Source organism: Ornithodoros turicata, chromosome 8 (assembly GCF_037126465.1).
Source record: "Ornithodoros turicata isolate Travis chromosome 8, ASM3712646v1, whole genome shotgun sequence".
NCBI classification, from domain to species: Eukaryota; Metazoa; Arthropoda; class Arachnida; order Ixodida; family Argasidae; genus Ornithodoros; species Ornithodoros turicata.
The window spans coordinates 18,048,917-18,067,116 of NC_088208.1; the positions used below are offsets into that span (position 1 = coordinate 18,048,917).

Sequence of the window (18,200 nt, forward strand, 5' to 3'; positions counted from 1 at the left end):
GGAACGTTCCCTACTCGCAGACGACAATGGCTGCCCTTGCCGCTTGTGGTGGCTCGTGTACATGGCTACGACGCTGAAAGCCCGTTCGCGATTGGCTACGGCCGTTGAAACACACGATCCTGATTGGCTGACTCTTAGGTATTGCGTCACGTCGACGAGTAAGCCGGTGCCGGCTGTGCTGTCTGGGGTTTTTCCTGGGTTTTCCTCAGACGCTTTCAGACATATGTCGGCACAGTTCCCTTAGAAGTCGGCCCGGGACGCACATTCCCCCAGGGCGTGAGTCGTGACGTTGCCCACATACGTGAGGCCGACAACGGCAAGCCCTATCACCACCACCACCACCACCACCGACGAGTAAGCAGTCTTTCTCTGTCTATAGGTGGTGTTCATATTGCGGTTTCTTTCGCTCAGAAATTACGATCGACACAACAGACGAAACTCGTTCCTTCTATGTTGGTCTCAAGGTAACGACACCTTTCATTTCGCGAGGAGAAGTTTCCTCACTTTAGTGTCTCTTTGAGGTGCAAACGGAATATAGTGCTGTTCCCCGAAACATCTTCATGGAGACGACCCCTCAGTTCTTGTTTCTGTCACGAGGTGGACGGCACGTGATCATGAATTGCGGACGACATAAATTACAGTTCGGTGAGGCACACTTAAGGTAGAATCACTCCGTGGCACCAGTTATGATCCTCCGGTAGTAATACCCAGTCGATGACATGAATCACACCGTTCGACGCTGGAATGTCGGCTCGGTAAAGGGGTGAGTTGTTCGCTTCGTATAGACGTCCTGAAACAGCAATGAATTGCGTCACTCAAATTATAATCTGCGGAGAGGGTGGTGTTCGCGAGGGAGGGAACACATTTTTGTGACATTTCTGGCAGTTACACTCTTAAAAATGAGTTTCACCGCATAGCACGCTCCTAGCCAACCATAATCTCGAATGATATTGTTATCTGCCCTGATTTGTTGAAAACGGGAGGCGTACGCCTTTTTTGTGACACTTATGCTGTTCATAATTGTCACAAAAAAGGCATACTCCTCCCGTTTTCAACAAATCAGGGCAGATAACGATATCATTCGAGATAATGGTTGGCTAGGAGCGTGCTATGCGGTGAAACTCATTTTTAAGAGTGTACGATAATTGTCACAAAAGGGTGTACGCCCCACGCGTTCCACAAATGAGTTGTTTCAGCGTCATTCTCGCCGACCTTCAGCATTTCACAGAGTTTATGTCAAACCAGCGCAGACAATGGCAGCATTATCACTTAATTCTCGTTCGAGGAAACTGATCGTTATAAGATTAATGCGAGGCGTCCTAAACAGATGTACACTGTCGAACACAGCCTCGCCACATAACGGACACCTCCAGAGTCGGCCATTCGTTCCGTTCTCTCTTGCGTCGTCGAAGTGCCTTTTTTAGGCAATAGACGAGTTCAGAAAATCCCAGAGTGCTTAGCGCCACTTTTAAACTGTGGGGGTTTACTAATACGAAAGAAACGGGTGGCCTCAGAACCGTTCTGATTTCTCCCCTACCGGTGCATTGTTCACGACGTGCCACGGTCAGCGAAAGCGAACTGTGAAGGATTATTCTCCCGTTTCCCCGCTCAGCAATTGCCCAGGATGCAATCCGTGCGCAAAGAACACTAGGATTTTCTCCGAACTGTAGTGAGTGTGGCGTTGTAGAGGATGTAGAACACATCCTTCTCAGGTGTCAGAAGTACGTCGATGCTCGAAGGGCATTAGAGACAAGCCTCTCTCGTTTGGACTCCCGAGCCTTCGACATCACGAAACTATTAGGTCCTCCTTCGTCCGACAAGGCGCTAAGGGCACTTGAAAGACTTTTTGCATGCAACCGGGCTTATGGACATCCTATGACACGGTGAATGTGTGATGTGTCCTGTGAGTGCCCCCGGTGATTCCGCCACTTTACTCTAACTTGGGCGCAGCTCTTGAACTTTTGACCTACATGTTGAACTCCATTATCATCTCTGTTCGTCTCTGGACATCATCCTTTTGCGTTTTCATCATCTCATCATCGGATTGAACTTTCTGTATTAAGTGTACTGGGGTAGCCAGTTTGACTTCGTCGAAACTCACATCCCCATTTTTTTCTTTATTCACATCACATCACATCACATCACATCACTAGGATTTTCTGAACTCGTTTATTAATGCAAAACAAAGCGCCCAAAACATGGCGTACGACTCCCGTTTTTAACAAATCTGGATAAAAAATTCAGTGTGGCGATTTAGTGGTGCGAGACAAATGCGTGAGCATTAAGTGCCTTTTCCGATGTACACGTGACTTCCCGGTATCCACTTCCGGTCTAAAGCCGACTTCCGGTTGTCCACTTCCCGTCTGTACTTCACTTCCGGTATCTACTTGCGGTCGAAATTCGACTTCCGGTCTAACCTCACTTTTTGTTTGTTACCTTCGGTCTATACTTGACTTCCGGTTCGACACTTTCAATTACTATATGTAAGTCAATTTAATTAACCTTTAATTAACCTCAATTACTCTCAGTTACCCTTTAATTACCGAATGTAACCAGAGCTTACCTGAGGTAATCTTGAATTTCATTTAATTCCCTTTAATTACGTTTACTTGCTTTAGTTACCCTGTTTCCCTTTAATTGACGTTAATTACCTGTAATTACGTCTGGTAACCTGCGGTCACCTTCGGTATTTTAGTCGTAATTCGGTAACTTAATCGTTCTCTTAGTTATATATATCTTATATTCATAACCTTTACACTCAACTTTGTTGCTTTACTTACTCTTGAGTAGTTTCAGCTCTTACTCTTAATTACCTTCAACTACTGCAATTCCATATAATTTACCTTTATTTACCATCTTATCTCCCCTTTACATCTCCACTTATACATCTGCCTCAGTGAGGCTTCACCATCTCATACACATACATACATACAGCTTTTCTTCATGTTGACGTTCCCAACGCTAACGCATTAAAACGGCATTGAAGGCCACCCGAACTGAACACCAAACACGCTGATGGCCGAACGTTGAACAGAATGTTACCCTTATCAGGCGGGACCTGCACCTCTTTGTGACAATCAACATAACCGCATAAGTGTCACAAAAAGTCGTACACCTACTGTTTTCAACAAATCGCAGGATATAGAACGATGTGTTACGCGATGAAGCTCTGTCCTTAAGAGTGTTTGCGACGATATGGGGCTTTAACAAGAGATAAACTGATGTTCTGAGGCTGGAACAACATAGAAGGGACAGACACAAACAAAGCCTCAAATTGCCTAAGAAATCAACGATGAAAGATGAAAGTCACTGAAAAGGTTAGCTAGCTGTAGGGATCGAACCCACATCTTTCTTAGGCAATTTGAGGCTTTGTTTGTGTCTGTCCCTTCTATGTTGTTCCAGCCTCAGAACATCAGTTTATCTCTTGTTCAACAGGTGCCGCTTGCGTCGATTTCCGTCGTATGAATGTCCGTATGAGTGAGCAAAAATGTAAGAGTGAAAGGAGGGCGAGTGAGAGTGAGTGGCTGGTTTGTCGTTTCTTCAGATGACGCACCCCGAAAGTCGCTGGAGAGGCGTGTTAGCTTAGCTCAATTGGTAGAGCCCTGGACCGGCAATCCAGAAGATGTGGGTTCGATCCCTACAGCTAGCTAACCTTTTCAGTGACTTTCATCTTTCATCGTTGGGGCTTTAGTACGCGTGATGCATGTAATGGCAGAGGTACGTACTGTTGCATCCATCCAAGTTGACACTGACGCGTACGGGGTGGCCATTGTGTCGACTCCTGAGGTATTGGCCGTCCCTGAGGTCGTGGCTGTAATGGATACCTTCGGCGACGTGGTACATCAGAAACTCTGGAACAAGATGCGTGCTTATTCATCAGTTCGCATCGGTATAGCTCGGTGATCTGCGTGGACTTTTGTATCAAAGTTGTTTACTGGAACATGGCTGGAGGACGCGAGCGTTTTTGTGCATGATGGAAGTTACTCGTCTTTGCGTTTACCTTCTCGACTGTTAAAAAAAAAGAGTGGACCCCTTGCATATTCGAGAGTGCGTTGAAGCGCCACTTTCGTGGTGGAAATGGTAAAGTACCGAAATCAACGAAAACTCCCATATCTTTTCTTGTGCCATATTCACAAATGCGACTGCAATACTTAGCCGCGTAACGTTACGTTAACTACAAGCAGTGCGCCCACACCGAAGCTGGGTGGCGCTGCGATATCATTTCCAAAGCGGAGTAACGCTGTTAGGGTTGATGGACTACATTTGGTGCCGTTCCTATACGGTGAAGGACTTCCTATGTTTTCAAAAACAAAAAGAAGCGGAATACGTGGACTTAAGAAGGCAAATTTTTGCTGTCACTTTGCGAGATGAAATTGTAGAGTAGTAACTAACCATGCATGGTTAGGTGTAGTTTTGGATATCCCGGGCCGCTTTTACAGTCCCGGAATTTCGGAATTTTTCGCGACTAATCCCGAGATTAACGTAAAACCGAAACAGCACTTAGGTTGTATAGCAGCTTTGATGATTCATGTGTTTCGTTTTGTCTTTGTCTCATCGGCGTTCTGTCACTGCATGTTAAAGTTGAACCGTTTTGAAACTTTTTATCCAAAAACGGATAAGGCCTCTCCTCAAGTAAAAGTCCTGTTTTTATGCGCAGTTGTTACGCATATCGCCTTCCAATTTATTTCATGCAGTCACCGAATACGAAACAAGGATTCGACTTCAACATTGAGTATCCAAACTTCCAGGAAGTAAATGCCTCCGGCTGCTTAATGTTGAGGAAAGAAGCTGGCGGCCGTTGCACCACCCTGTGGTATGCGCCGCAAACAGTGTTGGGGCGTCATAGCAGCTCTCACGGCATAAGTATATATAGTATGGATATATACACGACTAAACACAATGTTGTACAAAGAAGGGGAAAGGAGATATGGTGCCACATGTCGCAGTACACAGACATGTGGCACCATATCTCCTTTCCCCTTCTTTGTACAACATTGTGTTTAGTCGTGTACGTGTCCATACTATATATACTTATGCGTGTCACCACCTCACTTTGTACCTGAAGAAGCGTGGACCTACACTCGAAAGCTTGTATAAATTAAACCTAAACAAAAATATTCAGTGTAGGTTTCTGCATTTCGTTTTTGTTTAACTGAAAGAACGCTATCGAGATCGCTGCAATCCATTTCGCGTGGCTTCCCTTAACACGTCGCAATGCGCTTGAGTTGAACGACACGACTTTCGTGAAAATCTTTATGAAGACCCTCTCTGCCCACACAAAGATAAAGGGCATACTTGAAATGTCGAATTTGAAGCGAATATCTGATGCTATTTGAATGGTATTCGCAACCTATTTTCAGTATTCGAAAATTTTCGAATATTTTTCGAATAGTACTGAGGACGAACGTAGAGAATTGAGTCAAGGCCAACTTGACTAAAGTAACAACAAAAACATAAAACACTCAAGCTAGGTAAAGTACTGAAGCAAGGTATAGCTACCGCCATTCTGCAGGTGGGTGGGTAAAGCCAACTTCACATTACCGCCATTGTTCTTTTGGGTGTGCGGCTCCAGTCAGCAAGTGGGCTTCACGTCAATACACTTTAGTGTTAGGTGAAGCCCGCCTTACACTGTTTACTATATCCTGTCACCAAAGTCCACAACTTTCGTGACCTCATGGTCAACACTGTGCTTCTGTGTTCCCGTAAATGTACACCCAACTTTTAGAGTTCTGTGCAGTAAAAGATGGAGATATGTGCAGTTTCTAAAAAAGTGTTCACAAAAAAATTCACGATGTAAACCAGTGTTCGAGGTAACTCATTACAAGGAACTCGTTCCCGTACCTAAGCTTCTTTTTTTTTTGTAACTTGTAACTTAATTCTGTACTTTGCGCGGTGTTTTAACTTTCAGAGACACTCGTTCCTTTTTCAGGTAACTTTGCCAAAGTTACTTAAGTTAAGTTCCAAGTTACTTTTAACTCTCTTTTCACTCACGTCCGCATACTTTCTTGCTTTCTCTCCGGTTCCTTCATGGCATTTTTTTGCCATAAGACGTGATATTCAATCAATGACAGTATTTTATTCAGGAAGTAAGAACCGCTGCCACTGAAATGAAGCTGAACTACTGTGCGACCACAGGGAATAAGATGCAAAGCGTTCGAATAGACCCTGTACCAGAGAAACGTCATCATGACATTGGTAGACAGACTGAAACCGAAACAAATCGGAAGGAGAGGGCTGGGTTCCACGAACGGGCACTTGTTCGCTGCCTCCCATTGGAAGAAAAGTATAGGACCGAGTGTCGCGTCCCTTTAAGGGACCATATCGTAATCCCCTCAGGACCGTGGCTTTCGGGCGCGACCTTGTTCACCTCTAGCTTCGAGCGTACTTCAATTCCATCAAATTTTGGCGCTGTCGAACACTATGACGTCATTTGTTTACAAACAGGGAGAGGTCTATTTTTGGACATAAACGAAAAACGATCTAAGCGTGTTGCACTCCTCTGCAGGCAACTCAAGGGCTAACTCAACCGTTCACGCGCGCTGCACTATATACGTAATGCTATTTTGTGTCCGAAGTAACTTGGAAGTAACTCGTTCTTTTGTTAAGTAACTCAGTATCTGCGAGTTACATTTCAGTATGAAGAACTTCATTATTAACTTAGTTATATTTTTTGAACACGGTAACTTAACTTGTAACGAGTTCTTTTTGACGGGTAACTTCTCAATCTATGATGTAAACATAGAAAGGAGGAGATGCACATAACTCAGGCTGCATGGAACACGTTGACTAAATTTCAGTGCAGTTCATCCCACTAATGCTGTCTACAAGACAGAGGGACCTTTCTCTCACGATATGCTATATGCTGCATGAAAAGCCTCGCAAGTTTGGAGCAGAACGTCGTCGAATGAGCACACCACCACAAAATATTTCACCATGAGGTATTGAAAATTATTAGAATTTGGGCATTTTCTGATTATGCGAATTCGATTCGCCGTCTGAAGAAATTATTCGGATTCGATTCACAGCGGAAGTGAAGTACTTGTAAACTATATTCGCAATGGAAATTTTGCTATTCACACACCTCTTTTACTCGATGAAAATATTTGTAAGTCATTCGAATTCTTTGTTTTCAAATATTCGACTCGATTCCCAGTGAGTTTCAGCTATTCGAAAATTATTTGCGGCGAGTTTCAAGAATTCGCGGTATAAATTTTGGTACTCGCACACCCCTAACGAAATAATAGAAAGGGGCATCAAACATTCTGCGCATGAGTGCGTGGATGAAGTCAAATAGACGATTTTAAAAAGACGCGCGCGCCATCAAGCGCGTGGCGCAAGGCAGCATGGGAACTTTGAGGGACACTGCTCCGTCGTCTCTTCGGATATGGTTTATATCGGCTGACGCTGTGGCTGCGCACACTGGGAATGTTGTTGTTCTTCTTCTGCCTCCGCCTCTGGCCGTATCGTAATGTTTGAGGGCGCTCGAAGTTCCCATGAGCCCTTGCGTACCACAGGTGGCGCTTGCTTTTCTAAAATCGTCTATTGTGCAATTCATCCGTTTTGTATATCCAACAATCTCCACTGTGCCGTTCTTTCTGACGTTCTGCTTTGTCTTCCACGTTTTGTGACCCGTACTGGGCGAAATGGGGACAAGCCTTGCACGGCTGTTCGGAAAAGTTAACGAGCGATACTTTTCCTTCACTGACGACGCGACTCGTCTCTGCGTTAACCTCTCGTGGCTTCGTTTGCATAAGTGACGGTGATAAATTGGGCAGAATATACGGAGGGTGGAACTGTTATAAATAGAAGCCTCGTACGAGTGCGCATTCTTCGAGACGGTCGCTAAATCGGCAGGTAACAGAGGTCAGCAATAGCGGCAGTAGCTTCTTCGAATTAGAATTTCACCTACACATGATAAAGCTGCGTAAATAGGCTTTCTTCATCAATCGTATTCCGTCGGCAGTGTTATTTTCCAAATGCGACGTAGTTAAACTTTGCGTATTGTGGCCTACGCTCTAAGTACAAATAAGTGCTAACTACTATTAATAACTAAGTACTCCTTCAGTACAAATAGTAGTTGCAACGACTATGCCACTCTCATAGCTTTTTTTTAAATAAAATTTTTTAACGAATAAAAAAAAACGTATCTGCGATTTGTTCTCTTTTCTGTTTTTTTTGCATACGCCTTTTGTGACATTTACGCAGTTATGTTAATTGTCACAAAAAAGCATTGGCCAGGCCACCAAGATGGGGCGACAGGGGTTCAAGATGAAGTGTTTGAGCACCTACCCTTTCTATGCCCTATGATTAATCTTATGTTGATTACTAGTCTGTGCTTGCTTATGTAAATGATAGAAGAGCTTTTGATCGCTCGACGAAATCGTTCATACGTAGTGATTTTGCACGATCTCTAATTAGTATTTGCGATAATGTTGTAAGTTGAAACCAGCACGTAAAAAGACACATCAAGTCTTTGTTCAGAATATACGATCGAAACGCTGTGGAGGCTTGTGTTGGAGGCTTCTGGAAAGATGTCTGCCAAAGCAAACTTGTACGTATCTTGAATACAGTACTCGTATACTCTATCTTAAATAACTTTGTTTGTATTTCAGCATGTTCAGTACGTTTTCCGGAAGGTATTCGTAGTCCTACTTCAAATGTTTTCCTTCAGTGTTTTCCACTCAATACTCTAATTACTTTTTTGTTTCTCTGTTGATCTTCACATATCATTGCAGTTTTACAGCAGAATACTGTACCAGTATCCTACAACAGTACCCTGTACCTCAGAAGTACCATTGCTTCCCATAGCATTTTTCTTCTTCGCAGTGCATCATGGAGGACAACAACTTATTCATAAAGCAGGTTATTTTCAAAGACTGAGAGAAAGGATGACTGACGAACACCATGGAATGCAACTCCTGTAGAACGGGTTAATCACATCTTCAATACATCTTACCTATCTTATTGTACAATGTATCTTCAAGTATCTTGCATACTTTTTGAAGTATGTGCTACTTTAGTTACTTTATTTTCGAAGCGTTTATACAGTATCTATCTATATCCTTAACTACGTTCTTCGTTCAGTATCCAGTATAAATCGCAACACTAATTCGTGGCTTCACGTTCTGACACAACTATTTTAGAATCTTATTTTTTATATTAATACTATTTTATATTTAATTTATATATTAGAGTAATTTAAATACATTTTCATTGTGTCTGGTCCACGGCTGTGTCAAAGTAATACATTACTTTACAAAACTGTCTCGAATATAATAATGCGTCACAAAAAAAAAAAAAATAATTTCCCCAGCTCTCGTGTGCACACAAGAGTATTCTCTTCCTTCACCGTGACAAACCTTTGAGCGCGGTGACGTTGTTCTGGTACACCTGCAGCTGTTCCTTGGGAATTTTTGACAAGGCATCGTTGCTTGGTAGAAACAATGTGGACTCCCATCTGGAAAGAAGGTAAAAGGGGCGCAGCTTACGTCATCTGCATGACCCAGCCATCAAGAGGACACGGAATCAGCTCAGATGTCTTCCAGCTCGAAACCGCTGGCTCCGTGCAGTAGTGTAGCCAGATAAATATTTCAGGAGGGGTTCTACGGGAACTTTGCTTGGAGGAGGAGGAGGATTTCACCATCGTTTTCCCTCTCAGTATTCCACCAAACCCATCTCACATCTCTTCCCTGTGCCTTCCCTGTACTGGACAGAAGCGTGGATTCGGGACCCCTCTCACAGCCAAAGGTACGGCTTCTGGGAAGAGGTGAGGTAGGAACCTCCGAGACCATCCCCCCCTTGCCTGCGCCACATGCCTCGGAGCGCCAAGAGAAAGAGGAGGGGTGAGTGAAGGAAGGAAGGAAGGGAGAGAAGGTGGTGGTACAAAAGAGAGAGAGAGAGAAGAGAGAAGAAAGCGATCCAATGCGACCCCCTATGTGTCCTTGCCTTTTGTTTTCTATTATTCATCGACTCGAAACCGCCAATCCCCAGGCGCTGAAACACTACTTTCGGTATACCATCGGAAAATACCTATTGAAATAGTGTTATAGTGAGGACGGTTATGACGAAGGGGGTCACTTTTATAGTTATCATGGTGTATCATCAACGTTTAGTCACGTAGTATGATGTACTTTATGGTGTAATTTGGTCGTGCTTAACATACGTGCTCCGTATTGGTATAGACCTCTACCAGACAAACGTCATCATGACGTCGGTAGACAGACTGAAACCGAAACAGATCAGAAGGGGACAGCTGGGTTCCACGAGTGGGAAGTTGTTCGCTGAAAGAAAAGTAGGACCGAAGGTCGCGTCCCTTTCAGAGACCATCGTAATCCCCTCAAGACCGCGGCTTTCGGGCGCGACCTTGTTCGCCACTAGCTTTGAACGTAGTTCGACTCTACCAATCTCGTGGCGCTGTCGAACACTATGACGTCATTTGTTTACAAACAGGTAGAGGTCTATTGTTTTCGGATGGGTACCTCGTTTGGCACTCTATGTCGCATTATATTATTACCGTAACTATTGTTTACTAGCAAACTATCTGCTGTACTGTGCTGAAACCTTCGTCTATATGTCTTAATTTCTATGCGTTTCATTCCTGCCACTCCACAAAACTAGGCGAAGGTAAATCGAAATCGAACCCATAACCTCGGTATCTGTGGGCGGACACATTATACTAACTGACCTACCGAGGCTTGTTTACCTTTTTGCGCCGTGGAACAGCGATATTTTCTTACACTTTGTACTTTTATTTCTTTACACGTATCTCAATGCCAGGGAAGATGTCTATAGGAAGTACCTTTCAGGATGTCTACGACGCCTGTGCCCGTAGCGAGGGTGAGGAATCCCTCGTACTTGTCACATTCCGTAAGTGTGGTACCGATGTCACGGTCCGCCAAGGGAGTCAGCGGACCGCCGAGTACGTGGACGATGCTTCCCCTGGGTCCGCTCACGTCCGCTCGCACCAGTCGTTGTCCGTTTACCGTCACCACCTGCAGAGTCAGACGTCATCAGCTTTACTTTTTTTTTTTTTAATGTGCGTGGTTTTAATGCGATAGCATTATTGAGCTACCTGCCTCGAAAATTCCTGCGCCGAAAACTCAGCGCGGACGATAGATGGCGCCACGGTAACCGCGGGCGCAAACGCGTTTATGGCATTGGTGAGTTTTAGCATGTTGCAAGGTTGCAGTAAATGCCAGGACAACCGTTCAGAAGGAAAACCCCGAGCTCAACTGAACTCTGTAATCTAAAACCCTTAGTCTGTGCACACAGATGGACGACGTGAACGCACGGCTCAAACCAGCAAAGCTTACTATCCACCAGAACACCATGTACATATAGTGACACGGCATGGGAAAAGAGGAAAAGGAAGGTAACAAAGAGGTCACATACACTCGGAAGAAGGCCAAGCGAATGCAATGGTTACAAAAGGCGTCGATATAAGCCGGATGAATAGCACAGAATGCCCTCCAGAAGAGTTGTTCCAGCCTCAGAACATCAGTTCTTCCATGTTTTATGATGTCGTATCGGCATTATTACCATCAGCTGCCGATGAAGTTTACGACACATGGTCACACTTCCCCCAAGCAATATTAACACGTCTGGCTGATCTTTCCATTTCTTTTTTTTTCTTCTTAATAACATATCCGCCTCCAACACTCTTAAAATGAACTTCACCCATAGCACACTCCTAGTCAACCATCATCTCGAGTGACATCGTTCTGTCCTCTCACTTGTTGGAAACGGGAGACGTACGCCGTTTTGTGACACTTATGCAGAAATGAAATTGTCACAAAAAGGCGTACGCCCGGCGCTTTCCGCAAATCAAGAGTCATACAGGTATCACTCTGCACAATGATATGTTCGCCGCACACAGTTCGCCGATTACTAACGTATTACTCTAAATTGTATCAGCATGGAGGCCGCTACTTTTTTGTTCAGCTCATTTGCATAGCAAAATTCGGCAATGTATATTGCAACGGGCGCGCTCGCTCAGGCATTTTTAAACACTGTAATGGCTTTTAAGGAGGATTGCGCCCCATCCGCAGCCTTACTTTTGTCAGAGAGACCCTAACTAAATTGTTAATTTATGGACATGCTGTCCATCTAGTAAGCTACACATTTCTTCGCGGGAATGTCCGCCAGGTCGTATATGTCACGCAGCACATCTATGTTGCTCTGATAACTTTTCATTAGAAAAAATCTCTAACGAAGAAAGCCCCCTATGTTTGACGAGGTCAATTTATTCTTATATTAAAAACGACGACTTTGGACAATTTGACAGTGAACTACCCCGTTCCCGGTCAACTTCAGCACCCGTTTCATGTCTGCCCCTATATTTATTGTCATCGCATTTTTAATATGTTACCACAGTGCTAATACAGTCTATTACTCAGCAAATATTGCTGAAAATTTCGCCTCCAGACTGTTTTAAAAAGAACATTAAAAAATGAGTTAAATACTTAAACAGAAGATTTAGCTATTCGATAACCTGAGCCCACAGCACTCTTAGGTCCCAATTTTCATCGTGACAGCGCTTAGAGCTTTTTTTTATAGAAAATGTAAAAAAAAACATTACGGAGAACAACCCTGTGTCTGAAACGAAAGAAGTCGGTTGCGTAGCCCTCAGTATGCCAGGAGGTCAGTCGGGACCATCGATCACTGTTGCTTGACGAATTGGGGATTATTTGCCACTAGAGGCCGCCGTTGTCTCTGACCTTGTATTCGTAACCTTGTTCCGCTGTGCTTACAAGCAACAAGCTGTCTACATAAACTGCCGCTTTACTATACGTTTAAAGGAGCAGTCTAGAGGCCCACAACTTTGTTTCTGTTTTTGGTCAGTATGGAATGTTAGGCGACCGAAAAACAGTTTTCCCACAATTAGTGCAACCGTAGCGAAATTGGGACGCCTGCAATAGCTCCCCGAACCTCCCGTGCGCTAAACACCCTCCTTCGCCTTCACGATAGGCACGTAATGAGCGCCACCACGCGCGTCACTAAGTGGCGCAAGTGGTAAGGACGCTCCTCATTGCACCGTGGTGAAACAACTTGGACAGAAATATTTTGTGGGATGCTTTTCACATACTGCTTTACAAGATGACAGCAGTTCTTTGGCCATGTTAGATAACACTTTAATGCTCCTTTAAAATCGTCGCCGGTACTCTAGCATCATTAGATTGCCATTGCTGTTATTTTCAACTTTTTTATTTTTATTTCTCTCTCTCTCTCTCTCTCTCTTTCTCTCTTTCTGTTAACGAATTCGAACGCATGACCTTCGCTCACTCACTCATTTGTATGACAGGAACGATGTTTGAGTTTGCCTATACATAAAAAACAAAAAAAACAAAAAAAAACAAAAAAAAAAACGGAAGGATAATTTCTTATTATGTTAACGCCAATTTATAGATCTGCCAATCCCTATCGACTGAGAATGACACTGCGTGGTTGTACCGAGGCAGGCGAGTTTTCCCCCTTCAAAAAGGAAAAAAGAAAGACTTTCAGTGTATGAAAAAATGCAGCGCAACCTGAGAAGCGAACTACAAAGGAGAACGGAAAGGCGACTATTTCGGGGACCATAGCACAGTCCTCTTGATGACCAGTCCAAGCGGCGTGTATGCGCGCACAAACTGCTTTTGTCCTGCTTCATTCGTGCAGCCACAATCCCCTCGAGACAAAGGGAACCCATTGTGTTGGAAGACGAATAGGGTAATAGGCTACACCGCAAGAGCGCGGTGAATGAAATATCGAGTATTTCCGGGCGATGTGATAAAGTATGACACTATCCTTGCTTAGTTTGGTTTGGAGGAGGAAGAAGAAAAAATCCATCGAAATCGCGACTCGCCGTGCATTCACAGGAGCGACATACCCCCACAATACTACAGCGGAAGATGCGAAAAACGTCATAGCTTTCTGCTGTCACGTGATCGCTGACGCTCAACATCGTGTCTTCACATACACTGCTAACTCGTGGGAATATACACAAGATGTTACGTAGCAGACGACAGGCAAAGATTGTGAGTACGCATGCTCAGTGTGGAGATGCATGGCGACCGCGACTGCGTTTGAACAAACCGGCGGTATCGAGGCCCACCGGCGGCAAACGACGTTGAAAAGCGCTCCAGTGATTATGTTGAGACGCTTGCACCCCGTTCTCAGTGAGTGTGGAACAGACACCGTGGTGGAGAAGCAGCGGGTGTTTACAGTGAACCGCTACCGTCCTTGAGACGCGTAATGGTTTCCGGTTTACGATGTGCTTGTGCGGCAGAATGGCGTCCATGACTTTGGCTTCAGCATTCGCTTTTGAACCAAATGAAAGATGCGACAATGACATTGCAGACATCGGAGTGCCGGGCAAAGATGGCCATAATATAATATACTGAAGCAGCAAAAGCAATCAATTTAAGAGCTGTTTTAATTAGTCACCCGCCTAAACTACTGAACCTCATGTTGGTGAGCACAAAAGTTTGCTTTTCATCATAGCTTGTCTCGCTACCGGAAGATCTCGAAATGCTATCGCGAGCCTTCATGTTACTTTCGTACCTCCTTGTTCACCTTCACAGGTCAGCATCACACCATTCCACGTTCGGCAATAATGCCTATAAATGATGATATCGCTCAGCGCTGGTACAGCTTGGGACAAAAGTTTACGGAACACCGGGGTGTTGCATTTCTCCATTGGAGCGACACCGTAGCAGCGAACAGGAGCGGACACATATACTCAAAGGTGGATAGAATTGTCGGTCACCTGTTTCTTATTCGATGCCTTCCTGGTAGCCACGAGGAGGCCACTCCGATTAAGAAATTTGCTAGAGCCGTGTTCCGGTAAACTTTTGTCCCAAGCTGTAAAGGTGAGCCCGAGTTTCAATTACCGTATGTCCCGATGTGTAACGCGCACTGACGTATAACGCACTTCACGATGGTGGTGGTGGCGTGGTATTTCCGAGGCGATCTGCCTACCTGCGTGGCGGCATGCTGCTCGGGGTGATCGCGCGTCCTGGGGCCGCCTGCACAGGAAACCGTGCCCATATACTTGTCTTAAACAGTCCGAGGAAAATCCAGGGAAACACGCACAGAGCGCAGCCGACGCTCGGATTCGAACACGGGTCACACCCTATAGTCTCGGCGGCGAATACCATCACCGCAGCTACGAGCTTCACGGAAAGCGCACACCCTATACATCGGCGTTCGTAACTGCAGTGATCAAAGTCCGTGCATCTGCTCTGAGTGCTGTTTTGTATTACAACAATACGAGATTGGTTCATGGTTGGTGTTCTGAGCCCCTAGCTTTTTTGTTGAGCTCACAGAGTCAGGAACAAAAAAGAAAAAAAAAAGAAGTGGTTATCTGCGTGCACAACATTTCAAGGAATTTTTGAAGCGCAACGTGGCCAGGCTTACGCTTGTCCCATGCTACAGTTGGCAATACAAGGAAGGAATACTATTCATACAGAATTCCGGTGCTTCGTGCAAATTAAAGAGGAAAATTTAATCGTTTATCAGCGACCTACCTATCTCTTTTAGACCAGCTTCGTCTCCCTGGTGGAGTGCTTGTTCTTAAAAAAAAAAAAAAACGCGTTCGTCTGCGTGCAGTGCAGCTCAAGCAATATAATTCATCGCAAGAATTGTCTCCAACTCTCCTGCTTGAAGACAATACACACAATCTACAAGCTTCCAAGTATGGATTGATCGGTGCCCATTAGCGTTCGGTGGCCCAGACACCGGAAGCGCAGGAATGTCATCAAGCCATTCGTGCTGGTCTTCGTGCGCATCTTGCACGTGAGCAGAGCCTTTCTGGTACCCTGGAGTGTTCTCGTCGGTCGTTGTCATCCAGACGTCTTTTCCGCCATGTTCAAGGGAGTGGGAGATCATGTCCTACCCGCCGAGCAAGGACTAGCACTAGCCTCCGAAGCGACTCTGCCGCAGTTCTGGATTGCTCGCATGGTCTGGCGGGCACGCACAGCAATCCTCCTTCGGGTGGAGTTGTACGTGTATTGAGTGGAGTTGTGTATTCAAGAGTTACATTGCGTGTATAAGGGCTTCATAGACAGGTTCCTTACTTGATGACAATACTACACGCTCGCCTACGGTCGTCGGGGCAGTACCCTGTGCGGTGCTGTTCACGAGATTTTTTTCCTAAAAGCTCGTCTAAAACACGGTCATCGGGGTGGCATCCTCCGCGGTCTTATTCCCGGGAAGATTTTTTTCCTGAAAAGCTCGCCTTTTAGCCTTCCACTTCGATGTCAATACATGCCTGTACACTCTAGCACACTATAGTGTTGAAAGCCATGTCTTCGTAACACCTGTAACTACACCACCCACGGAATAACTGAAAGCTATTATGGTGAACTGTATGATGTGAACCGAAGGTGACCACCAGATGGCACAGCCACCGAACATTGCACTGAACATATCATCGCTGTGTGTCGAGTGTCCCGTCCCGGTTTTCAGTGGTTCCCTCTTTTTTCTTGTCCTTTTCCTTTTCTCTCTCTCTCTCTCTGTGGCAACTTGCCGCCGCCCGACAGGCAGACCGCCCTCTTTCTTATTCTTTTCTTTCCTTCGATAAACGATAACCCCCCCCCCCCCCACACACACACACGAATAAGCTTTTTCGCACACAGCTCGCGTGTTTTAAAAGCCACGTTTTCGTACCACCTGTAATTACGCCACCACGGAATAAAAATTTCCCACAACAAGCTCGCCTGACATTAATCTGAGATGCCGGACAACAGACCTCTCCCATGACGTCGTAAACAAATGACGTCATAATGTTCGACAGCGCCACCCAGGTCCCCCAAACTCACCTCGGAAAAGCGTCCAACGAAGAAGGCCGCCACTAGATACCCCACTGTTGCCGTTCCGGATCACTTCAGCGCGCTAAGTTTAGCGGCAAAATGTTTTTGTTGTTTCTGCGAATGAATCTAGTCTTTATATGTCCAAATAAAACGCGTATAACAACTTTCTGTGTCGTGTTTCACTTTTTGGTCCCGTTTTTAAACGTGTTGAGCGATCGGAAGGATCTAGTGCACGCCTGCGTGCATCACATAGCGTGCCTGTCGTACCAGGCGCGGCAGGCGCAGTCGTCCATTTCTCCCTCGGTGACTTGGCCTGGCTTGGATTGTGCTTCACCTGGATCTTTAGCGCGCTACAATTTAACGCAAGCCAACGTCCGGTAACAAGGGGTATCTAAGGGCGGACTCCGGCATTGCACGCATCGGGATAGGAACAAATACATGGGAAAATGGCGACCTTGGGGGACCTGGCGCCACCAGTTTGGTAGAGTTGAACTGCGCTCGAAGCTAGGGGCGAACAAGGTCGCCCTCAAAAGTGGCGGTCTTGAGGGATATGATGGTCCCCTGAAAGGCACGCGACCTTCGATCCTACTTTCTTTCATTAGGAGGCAGCGAACAAGTGCTCATTCGTGGAACCCAGCCCTCCCCTTCCGATTTCAGTCTGTCTACCAACGTCATGATGACGTTTCTTGGGTAGAGGTTTATTGGAACTATCTGGTCTATCGGGAAACTCTACCTTTGGTTTACTTGGCACCGGAAAACGTAATGTAATCCTTCCTTGTATTGCCAACTGTAGGATGGGACAAGCGTAAGCTTGCCCACGTCACGCTTCAAAAATTCCTCGAAATGTTGTGCACGCAGATAACCGATTTCTTTCTTTCTTTTTTTTTTTTGTATTGTTGACTCTGTGAGGTCAACAAAACCACCTAGGTGGCTCAAAACGCCTCGTACTGCCACCAGCTATATATGTACTGGCATCACCCGTATTGGCCGACAGATCAAGCAAAGATCTTCCCGGAACAGCACCGCAAGCGGTACTACCCAGACAACAACCATCAATTCGTCATCGTTATAATACGAAACAGCACTCAGAGCAGATGCATGGACTTTGATCACTGCAGTAACGAAGGCCGATGTATAGGGTGTGCACTTTCTGTGCACTATTAGTGCCGGTATTGTGACCTTCGTGAAGCTCGTAGCTGCAGTGATGGCATTACTGGCCGATACTATAGGACGTGACCCGTGTTCGAATCCGGGCGTCGGCTGTACTGTGTGCGTGTTTTCCTGGATTTTCCTCTGACGCTTTGAGACGAATATGGGCACAGTTTCCTGTGAAGTCGGCCAAGGCCGCACGATCACCCAGAGCAACATGCCCGCCAGGGGGCGCGGATAATTGCTCACCGGACAATTGCTCAC

The 18,200-nt window shown here is 45.4% G+C and overlaps 1 protein-coding gene and 1 non-coding gene across 2 annotated transcripts in view; one reads left to right on the forward strand and one right to left on the reverse strand.

The window, feature by feature from the left end:
• Positions 1-614: 614 nt before the first annotated feature.
• LOC135367540 (uncharacterized) overlaps positions 615-18,200 on the reverse strand; it is a 34,946-nt gene continuing 17,360 nt past the window's right edge. Inside the window, exons 3-7 of the mRNA XM_064600834.1 lie at positions 10,799-10,991; positions 9,681-9,705; positions 9,360-9,457; positions 3,726-3,851; positions 615-790 (exon numbers count right to left, since the gene is read on the reverse strand). Of these exons, the coding sequence (XP_064456904.1) occupies positions 657-790; positions 3,726-3,851; positions 9,360-9,457; positions 9,681-9,705; positions 10,799-10,991 (576 nt within the window). The 3' untranslated portion in view covers positions 615-656. The remainder of the gene's footprint in view (positions 791-3,725; positions 3,852-9,359; positions 9,458-9,680; positions 9,706-10,798; positions 10,992-18,200) is intronic.
• On the forward strand, positions 3,577-3,649 carry Trnaa-ggc (transfer RNA alanine (anticodon GGC)). Its single transcript has one exon. It is a non-coding gene; the product is annotated as a tRNA-Ala (tRNA).